The 19,503-nt window shown below is 63.3% G+C and overlaps 1 protein-coding gene across 1 annotated transcript in view; it reads left to right on the forward strand.

The window, feature by feature from the left end:
- Positions 1 to 19,503, forward strand: part of cpne7 (copine VII) — a 371,941-nt gene that overhangs the window by 217,726 nt on the left and 134,712 nt on the right. Inside the window, exon 11 of the mRNA XM_072518053.1 lies at positions 505 to 638. Coding sequence (XP_072374154.1) covers positions 505 to 638 — 134 coding nt within the window. The remainder of the gene's footprint in view (positions 1 to 504; positions 639 to 19,503) is intronic.

Below are 19,503 nucleotides of genomic sequence, written 5' to 3' on the forward strand. Positions count from 1 at the left end.
CTCATCGCATTGCAACTTTACAGACCTACCTTTGCCATCCTTTTCCAATTGACCAGTTGCCAACCAAGTGTTTAATCAGTGCTGGCCAGCAGCTGAAAGTGGGTTGAGTGAGTGCCGCCATTCACTGCTTGGTGCATGCAGGCTACTGATGTGCAGATTATAAACAATATCCTCATGGTGTCAAACTCAAAGATTTTTCTTAACAATTATGCACCAGTGAGTAGATTAAACAATATGAACTTGTAATCCGAGTTTATTAATTCTGTGTAATCTATTTGTGGATCTCAATGTTTTTTGTAAGTATTGGCTTCAATGTTCTCTTTTCGTTTAGCAAGTGGCTCATGCCAAAGATTTCTGCTGCAGAAGATTTGTAATGGTGCTATTATCTTTGACATATTTTGTGTGCTTTTATTTAGAACATTGTGCAGCAGTATGAGATTCGGAAAAAAATGTAGCATCCAGAACACAGGGCTGTTAATTATGAATTGCCACCTTCTATTTCAGGTAGCCATTGACTTCACAGCTTCAAATGGAGACCCACGAAACAGCTGCTCCTTGCATTACATCAATCCCTACCAACCCAATGAGTATCTGAAAGCACTGATCTCTGTCGGGGAAATATGTCAGGACTACGACAGGTATGGTTAACTATCCGCCAGAAAACAACCTCCCCTCACATGCAAGCATGCTGTTCAGTTGTAATGGTGCTTGGTAAGCTCTGTTGACATTTTCAATAAAGAGAAGCAAATATCTTCCATTTGAATTGTACAAAGAAAAACATTAACACCTACATCGCACCTTGTTTGAATTTTTGTTTTACTTCCACCCAAGACATTTTTTTTTTGTCCCAAATTTCAATTTCCGGAGCCAGAATGATTAACAAGGCAGCCTGGCCACTTAGCAGGATACGCTTTCAGCTGAGGGAGAAAAAAAATCATTGATTATTGGAATTTCAGCTGAATTTGGCCAAAGTTGATATTGTATGTCAAGGTGAGTTATAATCTGAGGCAATCGTTTATTTGTAGACAATGAAGGTGAAATTCTCCCATCTTGGGACTAAAACCTGTGGCGGGAACGTCGAGTGTTTCCCGCTGCGGATGCCGGGAGGAAAATACACCAAATCTTACAGCCTGACTTTAATTATACAACTGGGTGTTTTACACCATTTTCTGTGGCAGGGCAGGCCTGATGGTGCATAGTCCACCATCCTATCCAGGTGCCATATTGAGAAGGTACCCAACATCACTTGATCCACTATTGAAGTGAGGAAATGGACCTCCTGAAAATGAAGATGGATTTCCGGGAGCACTCCGAGGATGCAAGCTGGACTCCCCTCCAGCAGAAAGGTCCACCTGCAGATGACCCCCCACCCACTGCAGCGGGTGTTCCAGGGTAGCTGGCAGTCTCCATCATGAACTCTGAAGGCAACCCCAGGCATAGTTCAGATGAGTCCCAGAAGCGGTTTCCCACTGGCGCTGTGGAGAATCAAGCAGTGGATATCGGACCTTCATATGAATCCCATTAGTGGGGTGCAAATGTGATTCATCCCGGCCTCCAGCGGGTTTCTGGATTTGCCATGGTGGGCACCAGCGAAAGATCCCACACTGGGGTAAATCCAATTTTTGGGTCTCCCACTGAGTTCTTCCCCTCTGCCCACCATCAAACCCATCAGTGAGGCCATGAGAAAATTCCGCTCCAGGTAGTTCAAATCCATATATAAATCCAAGAAGATTTAATCTAGATCCTAAGAAATTAGTTGCGGGGTTTTCTGTTGGCGGGATCCTCCACTTCGCCGGCAGCGCACTCACGCCTGCGGGTGGCCACATGAGAAACCGTATTGGCCGGCTGCGGGAACGAAGAATCCCGTTGCTGGCGGAGATGCGCCGTGCGGGAAAACAGGGCTGTCGGGACGGAGAATCCCGCCGCTGGTGGGGACGCGGCGTGCGGGAAAACAGGGCAGTCGGGACGGAGAATCCCGCTGCTGGTGGGGTCCTGCTGCTGGTGGGGACGCGCAGCGCGGGAAAACAGGGCAGTCGGGACGGAGAATCCTGCTGCTGGTGGGGTCCTGCTGCTGGTGGGGGCGCACCGCGTGGGAAAACAGGCCTGTCGTGACGGAGAATCCGGCTGCTGGTGGGGACGCACCGCGCGGGAAAACAGGGATGTCGGGACGGAGAATCCCGCTGCTGGTGGGGATGCGCCTCGCGGGAAAACAGGGCTGTCGTGACGGAGAATCCCGCTGCTGGTGGGGACGTGCTGTGTGGGAAAACAGGGATGTCGGGATGGAGAATCCCGCTGGTGGTGGGGACGCACCGCGCGGGAAAACAGGGCTGTCGTGACGGAGAATCCCGCTGCTGGTGGGGACGCGCTGTGTGGGAAAACAGGGCTGTCGGGACGGAGAATCCCGCTGCTGGTCGGGACGCGCCTCGCTGGAAAACAGGGCTGTCGGGACGGAGAATCCCGCTGCTGGTGGGGACGCGCTATGTGGGAAAACAGGGATGTCGGGACGGAGAATCCCGCTGCTGGTGGGGACGCGCTGTGTGGGAAAACAGGGATGTCGGGACGGAGAATCCCGCTGCTGGTGGGGGCGCGCTGTGTGGGAAAACAGGGATGTCGGGACGGAGAATCCCGCTGCTGGTGGGGACGCGCTGTGTGGGAAAACAGGGATGTCGGGACGGAGAATCCCGCTGCTGGTGGGGATGCGCCAGCGGGAAAACAGGCCTGTCGGGACGGAGAATCCCGCTGCATGTGGTGACGCGCGCATGGGAAAACAGGGCTGTCGGGACGGAGAATCCCGCTGCGGGTGGGGGCGCGCAGCGCGGGAAAACAGGGATGTCGGGACGGAGAATCCCGCTGCTGGTGGGGACGCGCTGTGTGGGAAAACAGGGCTGTCGGGACGGAGAATCCCACTGCTGGTGGGGACGCGCTGTGTGGGAAAACAGGGCTGTCGGGACGGAGAATCCCACTGCTGGTGGGGACGCGCTGTGTGGGAAAACAGGGATGTCGGGACGGAGAATCCCACTGCTGGTGGGGATGCGCCGCACGGGACAACGGCTGTCGGGTAGGAGAATCCCGCTGCTGGTGGGGACGCGCTGTGTGGGAAAATAGTGATGTCGGGACGGAGAATCCCACTGCTGGTGGGGGCGCGTCGCGCGGGAAAACAGGGCTGTTGGGACGGAGAATCCCGCTGCATGTGGTGACGCGCGGGTGGGAAAACAGGGATGTCGTGAAGGAGAATCACGCTGCTGGTGGGAATGCACCTCGCGGGAAAACAGGCCTGTCGTGACGGAGAATCCCGCTGCGGGTGGGGGCGCACTGTGTGGGAAAACAGGGATGTCGTGACGGAGAATCCCGCTGCTGGTGGGGGCGCGCTGTGTGGGAAAACAGGGATGTCGTGACGGAGAATCCCGCTGCTGGTGGGGACGCGCTGTGTGGGAAAACAGGGATGTCGGGACGGAGAATCCCACTGCGGGTGGGGATGCTCTGTGTGGGAAAACAGGGCTGTCGGGACGGAGAATCCCACTGCTGGTGGGGACGCGCTGTGTGGGAAAACAGGGATGTCGGGACGGAGAATCCCACTGCGGGTGGGGATGCTCTGTGTGGGAAAACAGGGCTGTCGGGACGGAGAATCCCACTGCTGGTGGGGACGCGCTGTGTGGGAAAACAGGGATGTCGTGACGGAGAATCCCGCTGCTGGTGGGGATGCGCCAGCGGGAAAACAGGCCTGTCGGGACGGAGAATCCCGCTGCATGTGGTGACGCGCGCATGGGAAAACAGGGCTGTCGGGACGGAGAATCCCGCTGCGGGTGGGGGCGCGCAGCGCGGGAAAACAGGGATGTCGGGACGGAGAATCCCGCTGCTGGTGGGGACGCGCTGTGTGGGAAAACAGGGCTGTCGGGACGGAGAATCCCACTGCTGGTGGGGACGCGCTGTGTGGGAAAACAGGGCTGTCGGGACGGAGAATCCCACTGCTGGTGGGGACGCGCTGTGTGGGAAAACAGGGATGTCGGGACGGAGAATCCCACTGCTGGTGGGGATGCGCCGCACGGGACAACGGCTGTCGGGTAGGAGAATCCCGCTGCTGGTGGGGACGCGCTGTGTGGGAAAATAGTGATGTCGGGACGGAGAATCCCACTGCTGGTGGGGGCGCGTCGCGCGGGAAAACAGGGCTGTTGGGACGGAGAATCCCGCTGCATGTGGTGACGCGCGCGTGGGAAAACAGGGATGTCGTGAAGGAGAATCACGCTGCTGGTGGGAATGCACCTCGCGGGAAAACAGGCCTGTCGTGACGGAGAATCCCGCTGCGGGTGGGGGCGCACTGTGTGGGAAAACAGGGATGTCGTGACGGAGAATCCCGCTGCTGGTGGGGGCGCGCTGTGTGGGAAAACAGGGATGTCGTGACGGAGAATCCCGCTGCTGGTGGGGACGCGCTGTGTGGGAAAACAGGGATGTCGGGACGGAGAATCCCACTGCGGGTGGGGATGCTCTGTGTGGGAAAACAGGGCTGTCGGGACGGAGAATCCCACTGCTGGTGGGGACGCGCTGTGTGGGAAAACAGGTATGTCGGGATGGAGAATCCCACTGCGGGTGGGGATGCTCTGTGTGGGAAAACAGGGCTGTCGGGACGGAGAATCCCACTGCTGGTGGGGACGCGCTGTGTGGGAAAACAGGGATGTCGTGACGGAGAATCCCGCTGCTGGTGGGGATGCGCCTCGCGGGAAAACAGGGATGTCGTGACGGAGAATCCCGCTGCTGGTGGGGATGCGCCTCGCGGGAAAACAGGGCTGTCGGGACGGAGAATCCCGCTGCTGGTGGGGACGCGCTGTGTGGGAAAACAGGGCTGCCGGGACGGAGAATCCCACTGCTGGTGGGGACGCGCTGTGTGGGAAAACAGGGATGTCGGGACGGAGAATCCCGCTGCGGGTGGGGGCGCGCTGTGTGGGAAAACAGGGATGTCGGGACGGAGAATCCCGCTGCGGGTGGGGGCGCGCTGTGTGGGAAAACAGGGATGTCGGGACGGAGAATCCCGCTGCTGGTGGTGACGCGCTGCCCGGGAAAACAGGGCTGGCGGGACGGAGTATCCCGCTGCTGGTGGGGACGCGCCGCACGGGAAAACATGGCTGTCGGGAAGGAGTATCCCACCGCTTGTGGGTATGCGCAGCGCGGAATAACAGGCCTGTCGCGACGGAAAATCCCGCTGCTGGTGGGGATGTGCCACCCAGGAAAACAAGACTTTCGGGACGGAGAATCCCGCTGCTGGTGGGGACCCGCGCGTGGGAAAACAAGGCTGTCGTGACGGAGAATCCAGCTGCGGGTGGGGGCGCGTCGTGCGGGAAAACAGGGCTGTTGGGACGGAGAATCCCGCTGCTGGTGGGGATGCGCAGCGCGGGAAAACAGGGCTGTCGTGACGGAGAATCCCGCTGCTGGTGGGGACGCGCTGTGTGGGAAAATAGGGATGTCGGGACGGAGAATCCCACTGCTGGTGGGGATGCGCCGCGCGGGACAACGGCTGTCGGGTAGGAGAATCCCGCTGCTGGTGGGGACGCGCTGTGTGGGAAAATAGGGATGTCGGGACGGAGAATCCCACTGCTGGTGGGGATGCGCCGCGCGGGACAACGGCTGTCGGGTAGGAGAATCCCGCTGCTGGTGGGGACGCGCTGTGTGGGAAAACAGGGATGTCGGGACGGATAATCCCGCTGCGGGTGGGGGCGCGTCGCGCGGGAAAACAGGGCTGTTGGGACGGAGAATCCCGCTGCTGGTGGGGATGTGCCTCGCGGGAAAACAGGGATGTCGTGAAGGAGAATCCCGCTGCTGGTGGGGGCGCGCTGTGTGGGAAAACAGGGATGTCGGGACGGAGAATCCCACTGCTGGTGGGGACGCGCTGTGTGGGAAAACTGGGATGTCGTGACGGAGAATCCCGCTGTTGGTGGGGACGCACTGTGTGGGAAAACAGGGATGTCGGGACGGAGAATCCCACTGCTGGTGGGGACGCGCTGTGTGGGAAAACAGGGATGTCGGGACGGAGAATCCCGCTGCTGGTGGGGATGCGCCGTGCGGGAAAACAGGGCTGTCGGGACGGAGAATCCCGCTGCGGGTGGGGATGCTCTGTGTGGGAAAACAGGGCTGTCGGGATGGAGAATCCCGCTGCTGGTGGGGACGCGCAGCGCGGGAAAACAGGGATGTCGGGACGGAGAATCCCGCTGCTGGTGGGGACGCGCTGTGTGGGAAAACAGGGATGTCGGGACGGAGAATCCCGCTGCGGGTGGGGACGCGTCGCGCGGGAAAACAGGGATGTTGGGACGGAGAATCCCGCTGCTGGTGGGGACGCGCCGCACGGGAAAACATGGCTGTCGGGAAGGAGTATCCCACCGCTTGTGGGTATGCGCAGCGCGGAATAACAGGCCTGTCGCGACGGAAAATCCTCCTGCTGGTGGGGATGTGCCCCCCGGGAAAACAAGGCTTTCGGAACGGAGAATCCCGCTGCTGGTGGGGACGCGCAGCGCGGGAAAACAGGGCTGTCGTGACGGAGAATCCCGCTGCTGGTGGGGACGCGCAGCGCGGGAAAACAGGCATGTCGGGACGGAGAATCCCGCTGCTGGTGGGGTCGCGCCGTGCGGGAAAACAGGGTGTCGTGACGGAGAATACCACTGCTGGTGGGGACGCGCAGCGCGGGAAAACAGGGCTGTCGGGACGGAGAATCCCGCTGCTGGTGGGGGCGCGCTGTGTGGGAAAACAGGGCTGTCGTGATGGAGAATCCCGCTGCTGGTGGGGACGCGCAGCGCGGGAAAACAGGGCTGTCGGGACGGAGAATCCCACTGCTGGTGGGGATGCGACTCGCGGGAAAACAGGGCTGCCGGGACGGAGAATCCCGCTGCTGGTGGGGACGCGCTGTGTGGGAAAACAGGGATGTCGGGACGGAGAATCCCGCTGCTGGTGGGGACGCGCTGTGTGGGAAAACAGGGATGTCGGGACGGAGAATCCCGCTGCTGGTGGGGACGCGCTGTGTGGGAAAACAAGGATGTCGGGACGGAGAATCCCGCTGCTGGTGGGGACGCGCTGTGTGGGAAAACAGGGATGTCGGGACGGAGAATCCCGCTGCTGGTGGGGACGCGCAGTGCGGGAAAACAGGGCTGTCGGGACGGAGAATCCCGCTGCTGGTGGGGACGCGCAGCGCGGGAAAACAGGGCTGTCAGGACGGAGAATCCCACTGCTGGTGGGGACGCGCTGTGTGGGAAAACAGGGATGTTGGGACGGAGAATCCGCTGCTGGTGGGGACGCGCTGTGTGGGAAAACAGGGATGTTGGGACGGAGAATCCCGCTGCTGGTGGGGATGCGCCGCACTGGACAACGGCTGTCGGGTAGGAGAATCCCGCTGCTGGTGGGGACGCGCTGTGTGGGAAAACAGGGATGTCGGGACGGAGAATACCACTGCTGGTGGGGACGCACTGCGCGGGAAAACAAGGCTTTCGGGATGGAGAATCCCGCTGGTAGTGGGGGCACGTCGCGCGGGAAAAAAGAACTGTCGGGACGGAGAATCCCGCTGCTGGTGGGGACGCGCGCGGGAAAACAGGGCTGTCGTGACGGAGAATCCCGCTGCTGGTGGGGAGGCGCCGCACAGGAAAACATGGCTGTCAGGATGGAGAATCCCGCTGGTAGTGGGGGCACGTCGCGCGGGAAAAAAGAACTGTCGGGACGGAGAATCCCGCTGCTGGTGGGGATGCGCCGCCGGGAAAACAGGACTGTCGGGACGGAGAATCCCGCTGCTGGTGGGGACGCGCGCGGGAAAACAGGGCTGTCGTGACGGAGAATCCCGCTGCTGGTGGGGATGCGCCGCCGGGAAAACAGGACTGTCGGGACGGAGAATCCCGCTGCTGGTGGGGACGCGCGCGGGAAAACAGGGCTGTCGGAACGGAGAATCCCGCTGCTGGTGGGGATGCGCCGTGCGGGAAAACAGGGCTGTCGGGACGGAGAATCCCGCTGCTGGTGGGGACGCGCGCGGGAAAACAGGACTGTCGGGACGGATAATCCCGCTGCTGGTGGGAAGGTGCCGCACAGGAAAACATGGCTGTCAGGATGGAGAATCCCGCTGGTAGTGGGGGCACGTCGCGCGGGAAAAAAGAACTGTTGGGACGGAGAATCCCGCTGCTGGTGGGGATGCGCCGCCGGGAAAACAGGACTGTCGGGACGGAGAATCCCGCTGCTGGTGGGGACGCGCGCGGGAAAACAGGGCTGTCGTGACGGAGAATCCCGCTGCTGGTGGGGATGCGCCGCCGGGAAAACAGGACTGTCGGGACGGAGAATCCCGCTGCTGGTGGGGACGCGCGCGGGAAAACAGGGCTGTCGGAACGGAGAATCCCGCTGCTGGTGGGGATGCGCCGCCGGGAAAACAGGGATGTCGGGACGGAGAATCCCGCTGCTGGTGGGGACGCGCTGTGTGGGAAAACAGGGATGTCGGGACGGAGAATCCCGCCGCTGGTGGGGACGCGCAGCGCGGGAAAACAGGGATGTCGGGACGGAGAATCCCGCTGCTGGTGGGGACGCGCTGTGTGGGAAAACAGGGCTGTCGTGACGGAGAATCCCGCTGCTGGTGGGGATGCGCAGCCCGGGAAAACAGGGCTGTCGTGACGGAGAATCCCGCTGCTGGTGGGGACGCGCTGCCCGGGAAAACAGGGATGTCGGGACGGAGAATCCCGCTGCGGGTGGGGATGCGCCGCCCGAGAAAACAGGGCTGTCGGGACGGAGAATCCCGCTGCTGGTGGGGACGCGTGCGGGAAAACAGGGCTGTCGTGACGGAGAATCCCGCTGCTGGTGGGGACGCGCGCGGGAAAACAGGGCTGTCGGAACGGAGAATCCCGCTGCTGGTGGGGATGCGCCGCCGGAAAACAGGGATGTCGGGACGGAGAATCCCGCAGCTGGTGGGGACGCGCTGTGTGGGAAAACAGGGATGTCGGGACGGAGAATCCCGCCGCTGGTGGGGACGCGCAGCGCGGGAAAACAGGGTTGTCGGGACGGAGAATCCCGCTGCTGGTGGGGGCGCGCTGCGTGGGAAAACAGGGCTGTCGGGACGGAGAACCCCGCTGCTGGTCGGGATGCGCAGCGCGGGAAAACAGGGCTGTCGCGACGGAGAATCCCGCTGCTGGTGGGGGCGCGCTGTGTGGGAAAACAGGGCTGTCGGGACGGAGAGCCCCGCTGCTGGTGGGATGCGCCTCGCGGGAAAACAGGGCTGTCGTGACGGAGAATCCCGCTGCTGGTGGGGGCGCGCTGTGTGGGAAAACAGGGCTGTCGGGACGGAGAATCCCGCTGCTGGTGGGGATGCGCAGCGCGGGAAAACAGGGATGTCGTGACGGAGAATCCCGCTGCTGGTGGGGACGCACCGTGCAGGAAAACAGGGCTGTCGCGACGGAGAATCCCGCTGCTATTGGGGATGCGCCGCGCGGGAAAACAGGGCTGTCGGGATGGAGAATCCCGCTGCTGGTGGGAATGCGCCGCCCGAGAAAACAGGGCTGTTGGGACGGGGAATCCCGCTGCTGGTGGGGGCACGTCGCGCGGGAAAACAGGCCTGTCGGGACGGAGAATCCCGCTGCTGGTGGGGGCACGTCGCGCGGGAAAACAGGGCTGTCGGGACGGAGAATCCCGCTGCTGGTGGGGGCACGTCGCGCGGGAAAACAGGGCTGTCGGGACGGAGAATCCCGCTGCTGGTGGGGACGCACTGCCCGAGAAAACAGGGCTGTCGGGACGGAGAATCCCGCTGCTGGTCGGGATGCTCCTCGCGGGAAAACAGGGCTGTCATGACGGAGAATCCCGCTGCTGGTGGGGATGCGCCGCGCGGGAAAACAGGGCTGTCGGGACGGAGAATCCCGCTGCTGGTGGGGACGCACTGCCCGAGAAAACAGGGCTGTCGGGACGGAGAATCCCGCTGCTGGTCGGGATGCGCCTCGCGGGAAAACAGGGCTGTCGTGACGGAGAATCCCGCTGCTGGTCGGGATGCGCCTCGCGGGAAAACAGGGATGTCGTGACGGAGAATCCCGCTGCTGGTGGGGACGCGCTGTGTGGGAAAACAGGGATGTCGGGACGGAGAATCCCGCTGCTGGTGGGGACGCGCCGCGCGGGAAAACAGGGCTGGCGGAACGGAGAATCCCGCTGCTGGTGGTGACGCGCTGCCCGGGAAAACAGGGATGTCGTGACAGAGAATCCCGCTGCTGGTGGGGACGCGCTGTGTGGGAAAACAGGGCTGGCGGAACGGAGAATCCCGCTGCTGGTGGGGACGCGCCGTGCGGGAAAACAGGGCTGTCGGGACGGAGAATCCCGCTGCTGGTGGGGACGCGCGCGGGAAAACAGGGCTGTCGGAACGGAGAATCCCGCTGCTGGTGGGGATGCGCCGCCGGGAAAACAGGGATGTCGTGACAGAGAATCCCGCTGCTGGTGGGGACGCGCTGTGTGGGAAAACAGGGATGTCGGGACGGAGAATCCCGCTGCTGGTGGGGATGCGCCGTGCGGGAAAACAGGGCTGTCGGGACGGAGAATCCCGCTGCTGGTGGGGACGCGCCGCGCGGGAAAACAGGGCTGATGGGATGGAGAATCCCGCTGCTGGTGGGGAGACGCTGTGTGGGAAAACAGGGATGTCGGGACGGAGAATCCCGCTGCTGGTGGGGATGCGCAGCGCGGGAAAACAGGGATGTCGGGACGGAGAGTCCCGCTGCTGGTGGGGATGCGCAGCGCGGGAAAACAGGGATGTCGGGACGGAGAATCCCGCTGCTGGTGGCGATGCGCAGCGCGGGAAATCAGGGCTGTCGGGACAGAGAATCCCGCTGCTGGTGGGGATGCGCAGCGCGGGAAAACAGGGCTGGCGGGACGGAGAATCCCGCTGCTGGTGGGGATGCGCCGCACGGGACAACGGCTGTCGGGTAGGAGAATCCAGCTGCTGGTGGGGACGCGCTGTGTGGGAAAACAGGGATGTCGGGACGGAGAATCCCGCTGCGGGTGGGGATGCGGCGCGCGGGAAAACAGGGATGTTGGGACGGAGAATCCCGCTGCTGGTGGGGACGCGCCGCACGGGAAAACATGGCTGTCGGGAAGAAGTATCCCACCGCATGTGGGTATGCGCAGCGCGGGAAAACAGGGATGTCGGGACGGAGAATCCCGCTGCTGGTGGGGATGCGTCGCGAGGGAAAACAGGGCTGTCGTGACGGAGAATCCCGCTGCTGGTGGGGACGCGCAGCGCGGGAAAACAGGGATGTCGGGACGGAGAATCCCGCTGCTGGTGGGGACGCGCTGTGTGGGAAAACAGGGATGTCGGGACGGAGAATCCCGCTGCTGGTGGGGACGCGCTGTGTGGGAAAACAGGGATGTCGGGACGGAGAATCCCACTGCGGGTGGGGGCGCGCCACGCGGAAAAACAGGGCTGTCGTGACGGAGAATCCCGCTGCTGGTGGGGACGCACTGCGCGGGAAAACAAGGCTTTCGGGATGGAGAATCCCGTTGCTGGTGGGAAGGCGCCGCACAGGAAAACATGGCTGTCAGGATGGTGAATCCCGCTGGTAGTGGGGGCACGTCGCGCGGGAAAAAAGAACTGCCGGGACGGAGAATCCCGCTGCTGGTGGGGATGCGCCGACGGGAAAACAGGACTGTCGGGACGGAGAATCCCGCTGCTGGTGGGGACGCGCCGCGCAGGAAAACAGGGCTGTCGGAACGGAGAATCCCGCTGCTGATGGGGATGCGCCGCCGGGAAAACAGGACTGTCGGGACGGAGAATCCCGCTGCTGGTGGGGATGCGCCGCCGGGAAAACAGGGATGTCGGGACGGAGAATCCCGCTGCTGGTGGGGATGCGCTGTGTGGGAAAACAGGGATGTCGGGACGGAGAATCCCGCCGCTGGTGGGGACGCGCAGCGCGGGAAAACAGGGCTGTCGGGACGGAGAATCCCGCTGCTGGTGGGGACGCGCAGCGCGGGAAAACAGGGCTGTCGGGACGGAGAATCCCGCTGCTGGTGGGGACGCGCTGTGTGGGAAAACAGGGCTGTCGGGACGGAGAATCCCGCTGCTGGTGGGATGCGCCTCGCGGGAAAACAGGGCTGCCGGGACGGAGAATCCCGCTGCTGGTGGGGACACGCTGTGTGGGAAAACAGGGCTGTCGTGACGGAGAATCCCACTGCTGGTGGGGGCGCGCTGAGTGGGAAAACAGGGCTGTCGGGACGGAGAATCCCGCTGCTGGTGGGGATGCCAGCGCGGGAAAACAGGGCTGTCGGGACGGAGAATCCCGCTGCGGGTGGGGATGCGCAGCCCGAGAAAACAGGGCTGTCGGGACGGAGAATCCCGCTGCTGGTGGGGACGTGCTGTGCGGGAAAACAGGGCTGTCGTGACGGAGAATCCCGCTGCTGGTGGGGATGCGCCGCCGGGAAAACAGGACTGTCGGGACGGAGAATCCCGCTGCTGGTGGGGACGCGCCGCCGGGAAAACAGGGATGTCGGGACGGAGAATCCCGCTGCTGGTGGGGACGCGCTGTGTGGGAAAACAGGGATGTCGGGACGGAGAATCCCGCCGCTGGTGGGGACGCGCAGCGCGGGAAAACAGGGCTGTCGTGACGGAGAATCCCGCTGCTGGTGGGGATGCGCAGCGCGGGAAAACAGGGATGTCGGGACGGAGAATCCCGCTGCTGGTGGGGATGCGCAGCGCGGGAAAACAGGGATGTCGGGACGGAGAATCCCGCTGCTGGTGGGGATGCGCAGCGCGGGAAAACAGGGATGTCGGGACGGAGAATCCCGCTGCTGGTGGGGATGCGCAGCGCGGGAAAACAGGGCTGTCGGGACGGAGAATCCCGCTGCTGGTGGGGACGCGCTGTGTGGGAAAACAGGGCTGTCGGGACAGAGAATCCCGCTGCTGGTGGGGATGCGCCGCACGGGACAACGGCTGTCGGGTAGGAGAATCCCGCTGCTGGTGGGGACGCGCTGTGTTGGAAAACAGGGATGTCGGGACGGAGAATCCCGCTGCGGGTGGGGACGCGTCGCGTGGGAAAACAGGGATGTTGGGACGGAGAATCCCGCTGCTGGTGGGGACGCGCAGCGCGGAATAACAGGCCTGTCGCGACGGAAAATCCCGCTGCTGGTGGGGATGCGCAGCGCGGGAAAACAGGGATGTCGGGACGGAGAATCCCGCTGCTGGTGGGGACGCGCTGTGTGGGAAAACAGGGATGTCGGGACGGAGAATCCCGCTGCTGGTGGGGACGCGCAGCGCGGAATAACAGGCCTGTCGCGACGGAAAATCCCGCTGCTGGTGGGGATGCGCAGCGCGGGAAAACAGGGATGTCGGGACGGAGAATCCCGCTGCTGGTGGGGATGCGCAGCGCGGGAAAACAGGGCTGTCGGGACAGAGAATCCCGCTGCTGGTGGGGATGCGCAGCGCGGGAAAACAGGGATGTCGGGATGGAGAATCCCGCTGCTGGTGTGGATGCGCAGCGCGGGAAAACAGGGATGTCGGGACGGAGAATCCCGCTGCTGGTGGGGACGCGCTGTGTGGGAAAACAGGGCTGTCGGGACAGAGAATCCCGCTGCTGGTGGGGATGCGCCGCACGGGACAACGGCTGTCGGGTAGGAGAATCCCGCTGCTGGTGGGGACGCGCTGTGTTGGAAAACAGGGATGTCGGGACGGAGAATCCCGCTGCGGGGGGGGACGCGTCGCGCGGGAAAACAGGGATGTTGGGACGGAGAATCCCGCTGCTGGTGGGGATGCGCCGCACGGGAAAACATGGCTGTCGGGAAGGAGTATCCCACCGCTTGTGGGTATGCGCAGCGCGGAATAACAGGCCTGTCGCGACGGAAAATCCCGCTGCTGGTGGGGATATGCCACCCAGGAAAACAAGGCTTTCGGAACGGAGAATCCCGCTGCTGGTGGGGACGCGCAGCGCGGGAAAACAGGGCTGTCGGGACGGAGAATCCCGCTGCTGGTGGGGACGCGCAGCGCGGGAAAACAGGGCTGTCGGGACGGAGAATCCCGCTGCTGGTGGGGACGCGTCGCGAGGGAAAACAGGGATGTCGGGACGGAGAATCCCGCTGCTGGTGGGGATGCGCAGCGCGGGAAAACAGGGATGTCGGGACGGAGAATCCCGCTGCTGGTGGGGACGCGCAGCGCGGGAAAACAGGGATGTCGGGACGGAGAATCCCGCTGCTGGTGGGGATGCGCAGCGCGGGAAAACAGCGCTGTCGGGACGGAGAATCCCGCTGCTGGTGGGGACGCGCAGTGCGGGAAAACAGGGATGTCGGGACGGAGAATCCCGCTGCTGGTGGGGATGCGCAGCGCGGGAAAACAGGGCTGTCGGGACGGAGAATCCCGCTGCTGGTGGGGACGCGCTGTGTGGGAAAACAGGGCTGTCGGGACGGAGTATCCCACTGCTGGTGGGGACGCGCTGTGTGGGAAAACAGGGATGTCGGGACGGAGAATCCCGCTGCTGGTGGGGATGCGCCGCACTGGACAACGGCTGTCGGGTAGGAGAATCCCGCTGCTGGTGGGGACGCGCTGTGTGGGAAAACAGGGATGTCGGGACGGAGAATCCCGCTGCGGGTGGGGGCGCACTGTGTGGGAAAACAGGGATGTCGTGACGGAGAATCCCGCTGCTGGTGGGGGCGCGCTGTGTGGGAAAACAGGGATGTCGTGACGGAGAATCCCGCTGCTGGTGGGGACGCGCTGTGTGGGAAAACAGGGATGTCGGGACGGAGAATCCCACTGCGGGTGGGGATGCTCTGTGTGGGAAAACAGGGCTGTCGGGACGGAGAATCCCACTGCTGGTGGGGACGCGCTGTGTGGGAAAACAGGGATGTCGGGACGGAGAATCCCACTGCGGGTGGGGATGCTCTGTGTGGGAAAACAGGGCTGTCGGGACGGAGAATCCCACTGCTGGTGGGGACGCGCTGTGTGGGAAAACAGGGATGTCGTGACGGAGAATCCCGCTGCTGGTGGGGATGCGCCAGCGGGAAAACAGGCCTGTCGGGACGGAGAATCCCGCTGCATGTGGTGACGCGCGCATGGGAAAACAGGGCTGTCGGGACGGAGAATCCCGCTGCGGGTGGGGGCGCGCAGCGCGGGAAAACAGGGATGTCGGGACGGAGAATCCCGCTGCTGGTGGGGACGCGCTGTGTGGGAAAACAGGGCTGTCGGGACGGAGAATCCCACTGCTGGTGGGGACGCGCTGTGTGGGAAAACAGGGCTGTCGGGACGGAGAATCCCACTGCTGGTGGGGACGCGCTGTGTGGGAAAACAGGGATGTCGGGACGGAGAATCCCACTGCTGGTGGGGATGCGCCGCACGGGACAACGGCTGTCGGGTAGGAGAATCCCGCTGCTGGTGGGGACGCGCTGTGTGGGAAAATAGTGATGTCGGGACGGAGAATCCCACTGCTGGTGGGGGCGCGTCGCGCGGGAAAACAGGGCTGTTGGGACGGAGAATCCCGCTGCATGTGGTGACGCGCGCGTGGGAAAACAGGGATGTCGTGAAGGAGAATCACGCTGCTGGTGGGAATGCACCTCGCGGGAAAACAGGCCTGTCGTGACGGAGAATCCCGCTGCGGGTGGGGGCGCACTGTGTGGGAAAACAGGGATGTCGTGACGGAGAATCCCGCTGCTGGTGGGGGCGCGCTGTGTGGGAAAACAGGGATGTCGTGACGGAGAATCCCGCTGCTGGTGGGGACGCGCTGTGTGGGAAAACAGGGATGTCGGGACGGAGAATCCCACTGCGGGTGGGGATGCTCTGTGTGGGAAAACAGGGCTGTCGGGACGGAGAATCCCACTGCTGGTGGGGACGCGCTGTGTGGGAAAACAGGGATGTCGGGATGGAGAATCCCACTGCGGGTGGGGATGCTCTGTGTGGGAAAACAGGGCTGTCGGGACGGAGAATCCCACTGCTGGTGGGGACGCGCTGTGTGGGAAAACAGGGATGTCGTGACGGAGAATCCCGCTGCTGGTGGGGATGCGCCTCGCGGGAAAACAGGGATGTCGTGACGGAGAATCCCGCTGCTGGTGGGGATGCGCCTCGCGGGAAAACAGGGCTGTCGGGACGGAGAATCCCGCTGCTGGTGGGGACGCGCTGTGTGGGAAAACAGGGCTGCCGGGACGGAGAATCCCACTGCTGGTGGGGACGCGCTGTGTGGGAAAACAGGGATGTCGGGACGGAGAATCCCGCTGCGGGTGGGGGCGCGCTGTGTGGGAAAACAGGGATGTCGGGACGGAGAATCCCGCTGCGGGTGGGGGCGCGCTGTGTGGGAAAACAGGGATGTCGGGACGGAGAATCCCGCTGCTGGTGGTGACGCGCTGCCCGGGAAAACAGGGCTGGCGGGACGGAGTATCCCGCTGCTGGTGGGGACGCGCCGCACGGGAAAACATGGCTGTCGGGAAGGAGTATCCCACCGCTTGTGGGTATGCGCAGCGCGGAATAACAGGCCTGTCGCGACGGAAAATCCCGCTGCTGGTGGGGATGTGCCACCCAGGAAAACAAGGCTTTCGGGACGGAGAATCCCGCTGCTGGTGGGGACCCGCGCGTGGGAAAACAAGGCTGTCGTGACGGAGAATCCAGCTGCGGGTGGGGGCGCGTCGTGCGGGAAAACAGGGCTGTTGGGACGGAGAATCCCGCTGCTGGTGGGGATGCGCAGCGCGGGAAAACAGGGCTGTCGTGACGGAGAATCCCGCTGCTGGTGGGGACGCGCTGTGTGGGAAAATAGGGATGTCGGGACGGAGAATCCCACTGCTGGTGGGGATGCGCCGCGCGGGACAACGGCTGTCGGGTAGGAGAATCCCGCTGCTGGTGGGGACGCGCTGTGTGGGAAAATAGGGATGTCGGGACGGAGAATCCCACTGCTGGTGGGGATGCGCCGCGCGGGACAACGGCTGTCGGGTAGGAGAATCCCGCTGCTGGTGGGGACGCGCTGTGTGGGAAAACAGGGATGTCGGGACGGATAATCCCGCTGCGGGTGGGGGCGCGTCGCGCGGGAAAACAGGGCTGTTGGGACGGAGAATCCCGCTGCTGGTGGGGATGTGCCTCGCGGGAAAACAGGGATGTCGTGAAGGAGAATCCCGCTGCTGGTGGGGGCGCGCTGTGTGGGAAAACAGGGATGTCGGGACGGAGAATCCCACTGCTGGTGGGGACGCGCTGTGTGGGAAAACTGGGATGTCGTGACGGAGAATCCCGCTGTTGGTGGGGACGCACTGTGTGGGAAAACAGGGATGTCGGGACGGAGAATCCCACTGCTGGTGGGGACGCGCTGTGTGGGAAAACAGGGATGTCGGGACGGAGAATCCTGCTGCTGGTGGGGATGCGCCGTGCGGGAAAACAGGGCTGTCGGGACGGAGAATCCCGCTGCGGGTGGGGATGCTCTGTGTGGGAAAACAGGGCTGTCGGGATGGAGAATCCCGCTGCTGGTGGGGATGCGCAGCGTGGGAAAACAGGGATGTCAGGACGGAGAATCCCGCTGCTGGTGGGGATGCGCAGCGCGGGAAAACAGGGCTGTCGGGACAGAGAATCCCGCTGCTGGTGGGGACGCGCAGCGCGGGAAAACAGGGATGTCGGGACGGAGAATCCCGCTGCTGGTGGGGACGCGCTGTGTGGGAAAACAGGGATGTTGGGACGGAGAATCCCGCTGCTGGTGGGGACGCGCCGCACGGGAAAACATGGCTGTCGGAAAGGAGTATCCCACCGCTTGTGGGTATGCGCAGCGCGGAATAACAGGCCTGTCGCGACGGAAAATCCTCCTGCTGGTGGGGATGTGCCCCCCGGGAAAACAAGGCTTTCGGAACGGAGAATCCCGCTGCTGGTGGGGACGCGCAGCGCGGGAAAACAGGGCTGTCGAGACGGAGAATCCCGCTGCTGGTGGGGACGCGCAGCGCGGGAAAACAGGCATGTCGGGACGGAGAATCCCGCTGCTGGTGGGGTCGCGCCGTGCGGGAAAACAGGGTGTCGTGACGGAGAATACCACTGCTGGTGGGGACGCGCAGCGCGGGAAAACAGGGCTGTCGGGACGGAGAATCCCGCTGCTGGTGGGGGCGCGCTGTGTGGGAAAACAGGGCTGTCGTGATGGAGAATCCCGCTGCTGGTGGGGACGCGCAGCGCGGGAAAACAGGGCTGTCGGGACGGAGAATCCCACTGCTGGTGGGGATGCGACTCGCGGGAAAACAGGGCTGCCGGGACGGAGAATCCCGCTGCTGGTGGGGACGCGCTGTGTGGGAAAACAGGGATGTCGGGACGGAGAATCCCGCTGCTGGTGGGGACGCGCTGTGTGGGAAAACAGGGATGTCGGGACGGAGAATCCCGCTGCTGGTGGGGACGCGCTGTGTGGGAAAACAGGGATGTCGGGACGGAGAATCCCGCTGCTGGTGGGGACGCGCTGTGTGGGAAAACAGGGATGTCGGGACGGAGAATCCCGCTGCTGGTGGGGACGCGCAGTGCGGGAAAACAGGGCTGTCGGGACGGAGAATCCCGCTGCTGGTGGGGACGCGCAGCGCGGGAAAACAGGGCTGTCAGGACGGAGAATCCCACTGCTGGTGGGGACGCGCTGTGTGGGAAAACAGGGATGTTGGGACGGAGAATCCGCTGCTGGTGGGGACGCGCTGTGTGGGAAAACAGGGATGTTGGGACGGAGAATCCCGCTGCTGGTGGGGATGCGCCGCACTGGACAACGGCTGTCGGGTAGGAGAATCCCGCTGCTGGTGGGGACGCGCTGTGTGGGAAAACAGGGATGTCGGGACGGAGAATACCACTGCTGGTGGGGACGCACTGCGCGGGAAAACAAGGCTTTCGGGATGGAGAATCCCGTTGCTGGTGGGAAGGCGCCGCACAGGAAAACATGGCTGTCAGGATGGAGAATCCCGCTGGTAGTGGGGGCACGTCGCGCGGGAAAAAAGAACTGTCGGGACGGAGAATCCCGCTGCTGGTGGGGATGCGCCGCCGGGAAAACAGGACTGTCGGGACGGAGAATCCCGCTGCTGGTGGGGACGCGCGCGGGAAAACAGGGCTGTCGTGACGGAGAATCCCGCTGCTGGTGGGGATGCGCCGCCGGGAAAACAGGACTGTCGGGACGGAGAATCCCGCTGCTGGTGGGGACGCGCGCGGGAAAACAGGGCTGTCGGAACGGAGAATCCCGCTGCTGGTGGGGATGCGCCGTGCGGGAAAACAGGGCTGTCGGGACGGAGAATCCCGCTGCTGGTGGGGACGCGCGCGGGAAAACAGGACTGTCGGGACGGATAATCCCGCTGCTGGTGGGAAGGTGCCGCACAGGAAAACATGGCTGTCAGGATGGAGAATCCCGCTGGTAGTGGGGGCACGTCGGCGGGAAAAAAGAACTGTTGGGACGGAGAATCCCGCTGCTGGTGGGGATGCGCCGCCGGGAAAACAGGACTGTCGGGACGGAGAATCCCGCTGCTGGTGGGGACGCGCGCGGGAAAACAGGGCTGTCGTGACGGAGAATCCCGCTGCTGGTGGGGATGCGCCGCCGGGAAAACAGGACTGTCGGGATGGAGAATCCCGCTGCTGGT

Source organism: Scyliorhinus torazame, chromosome 10, assembly GCF_047496885.1.
Source record: "Scyliorhinus torazame isolate Kashiwa2021f chromosome 10, sScyTor2.1, whole genome shotgun sequence".
NCBI lineage: Eukaryota > Metazoa > Chordata > Chondrichthyes > Carcharhiniformes > Scyliorhinidae > Scyliorhinus > Scyliorhinus torazame.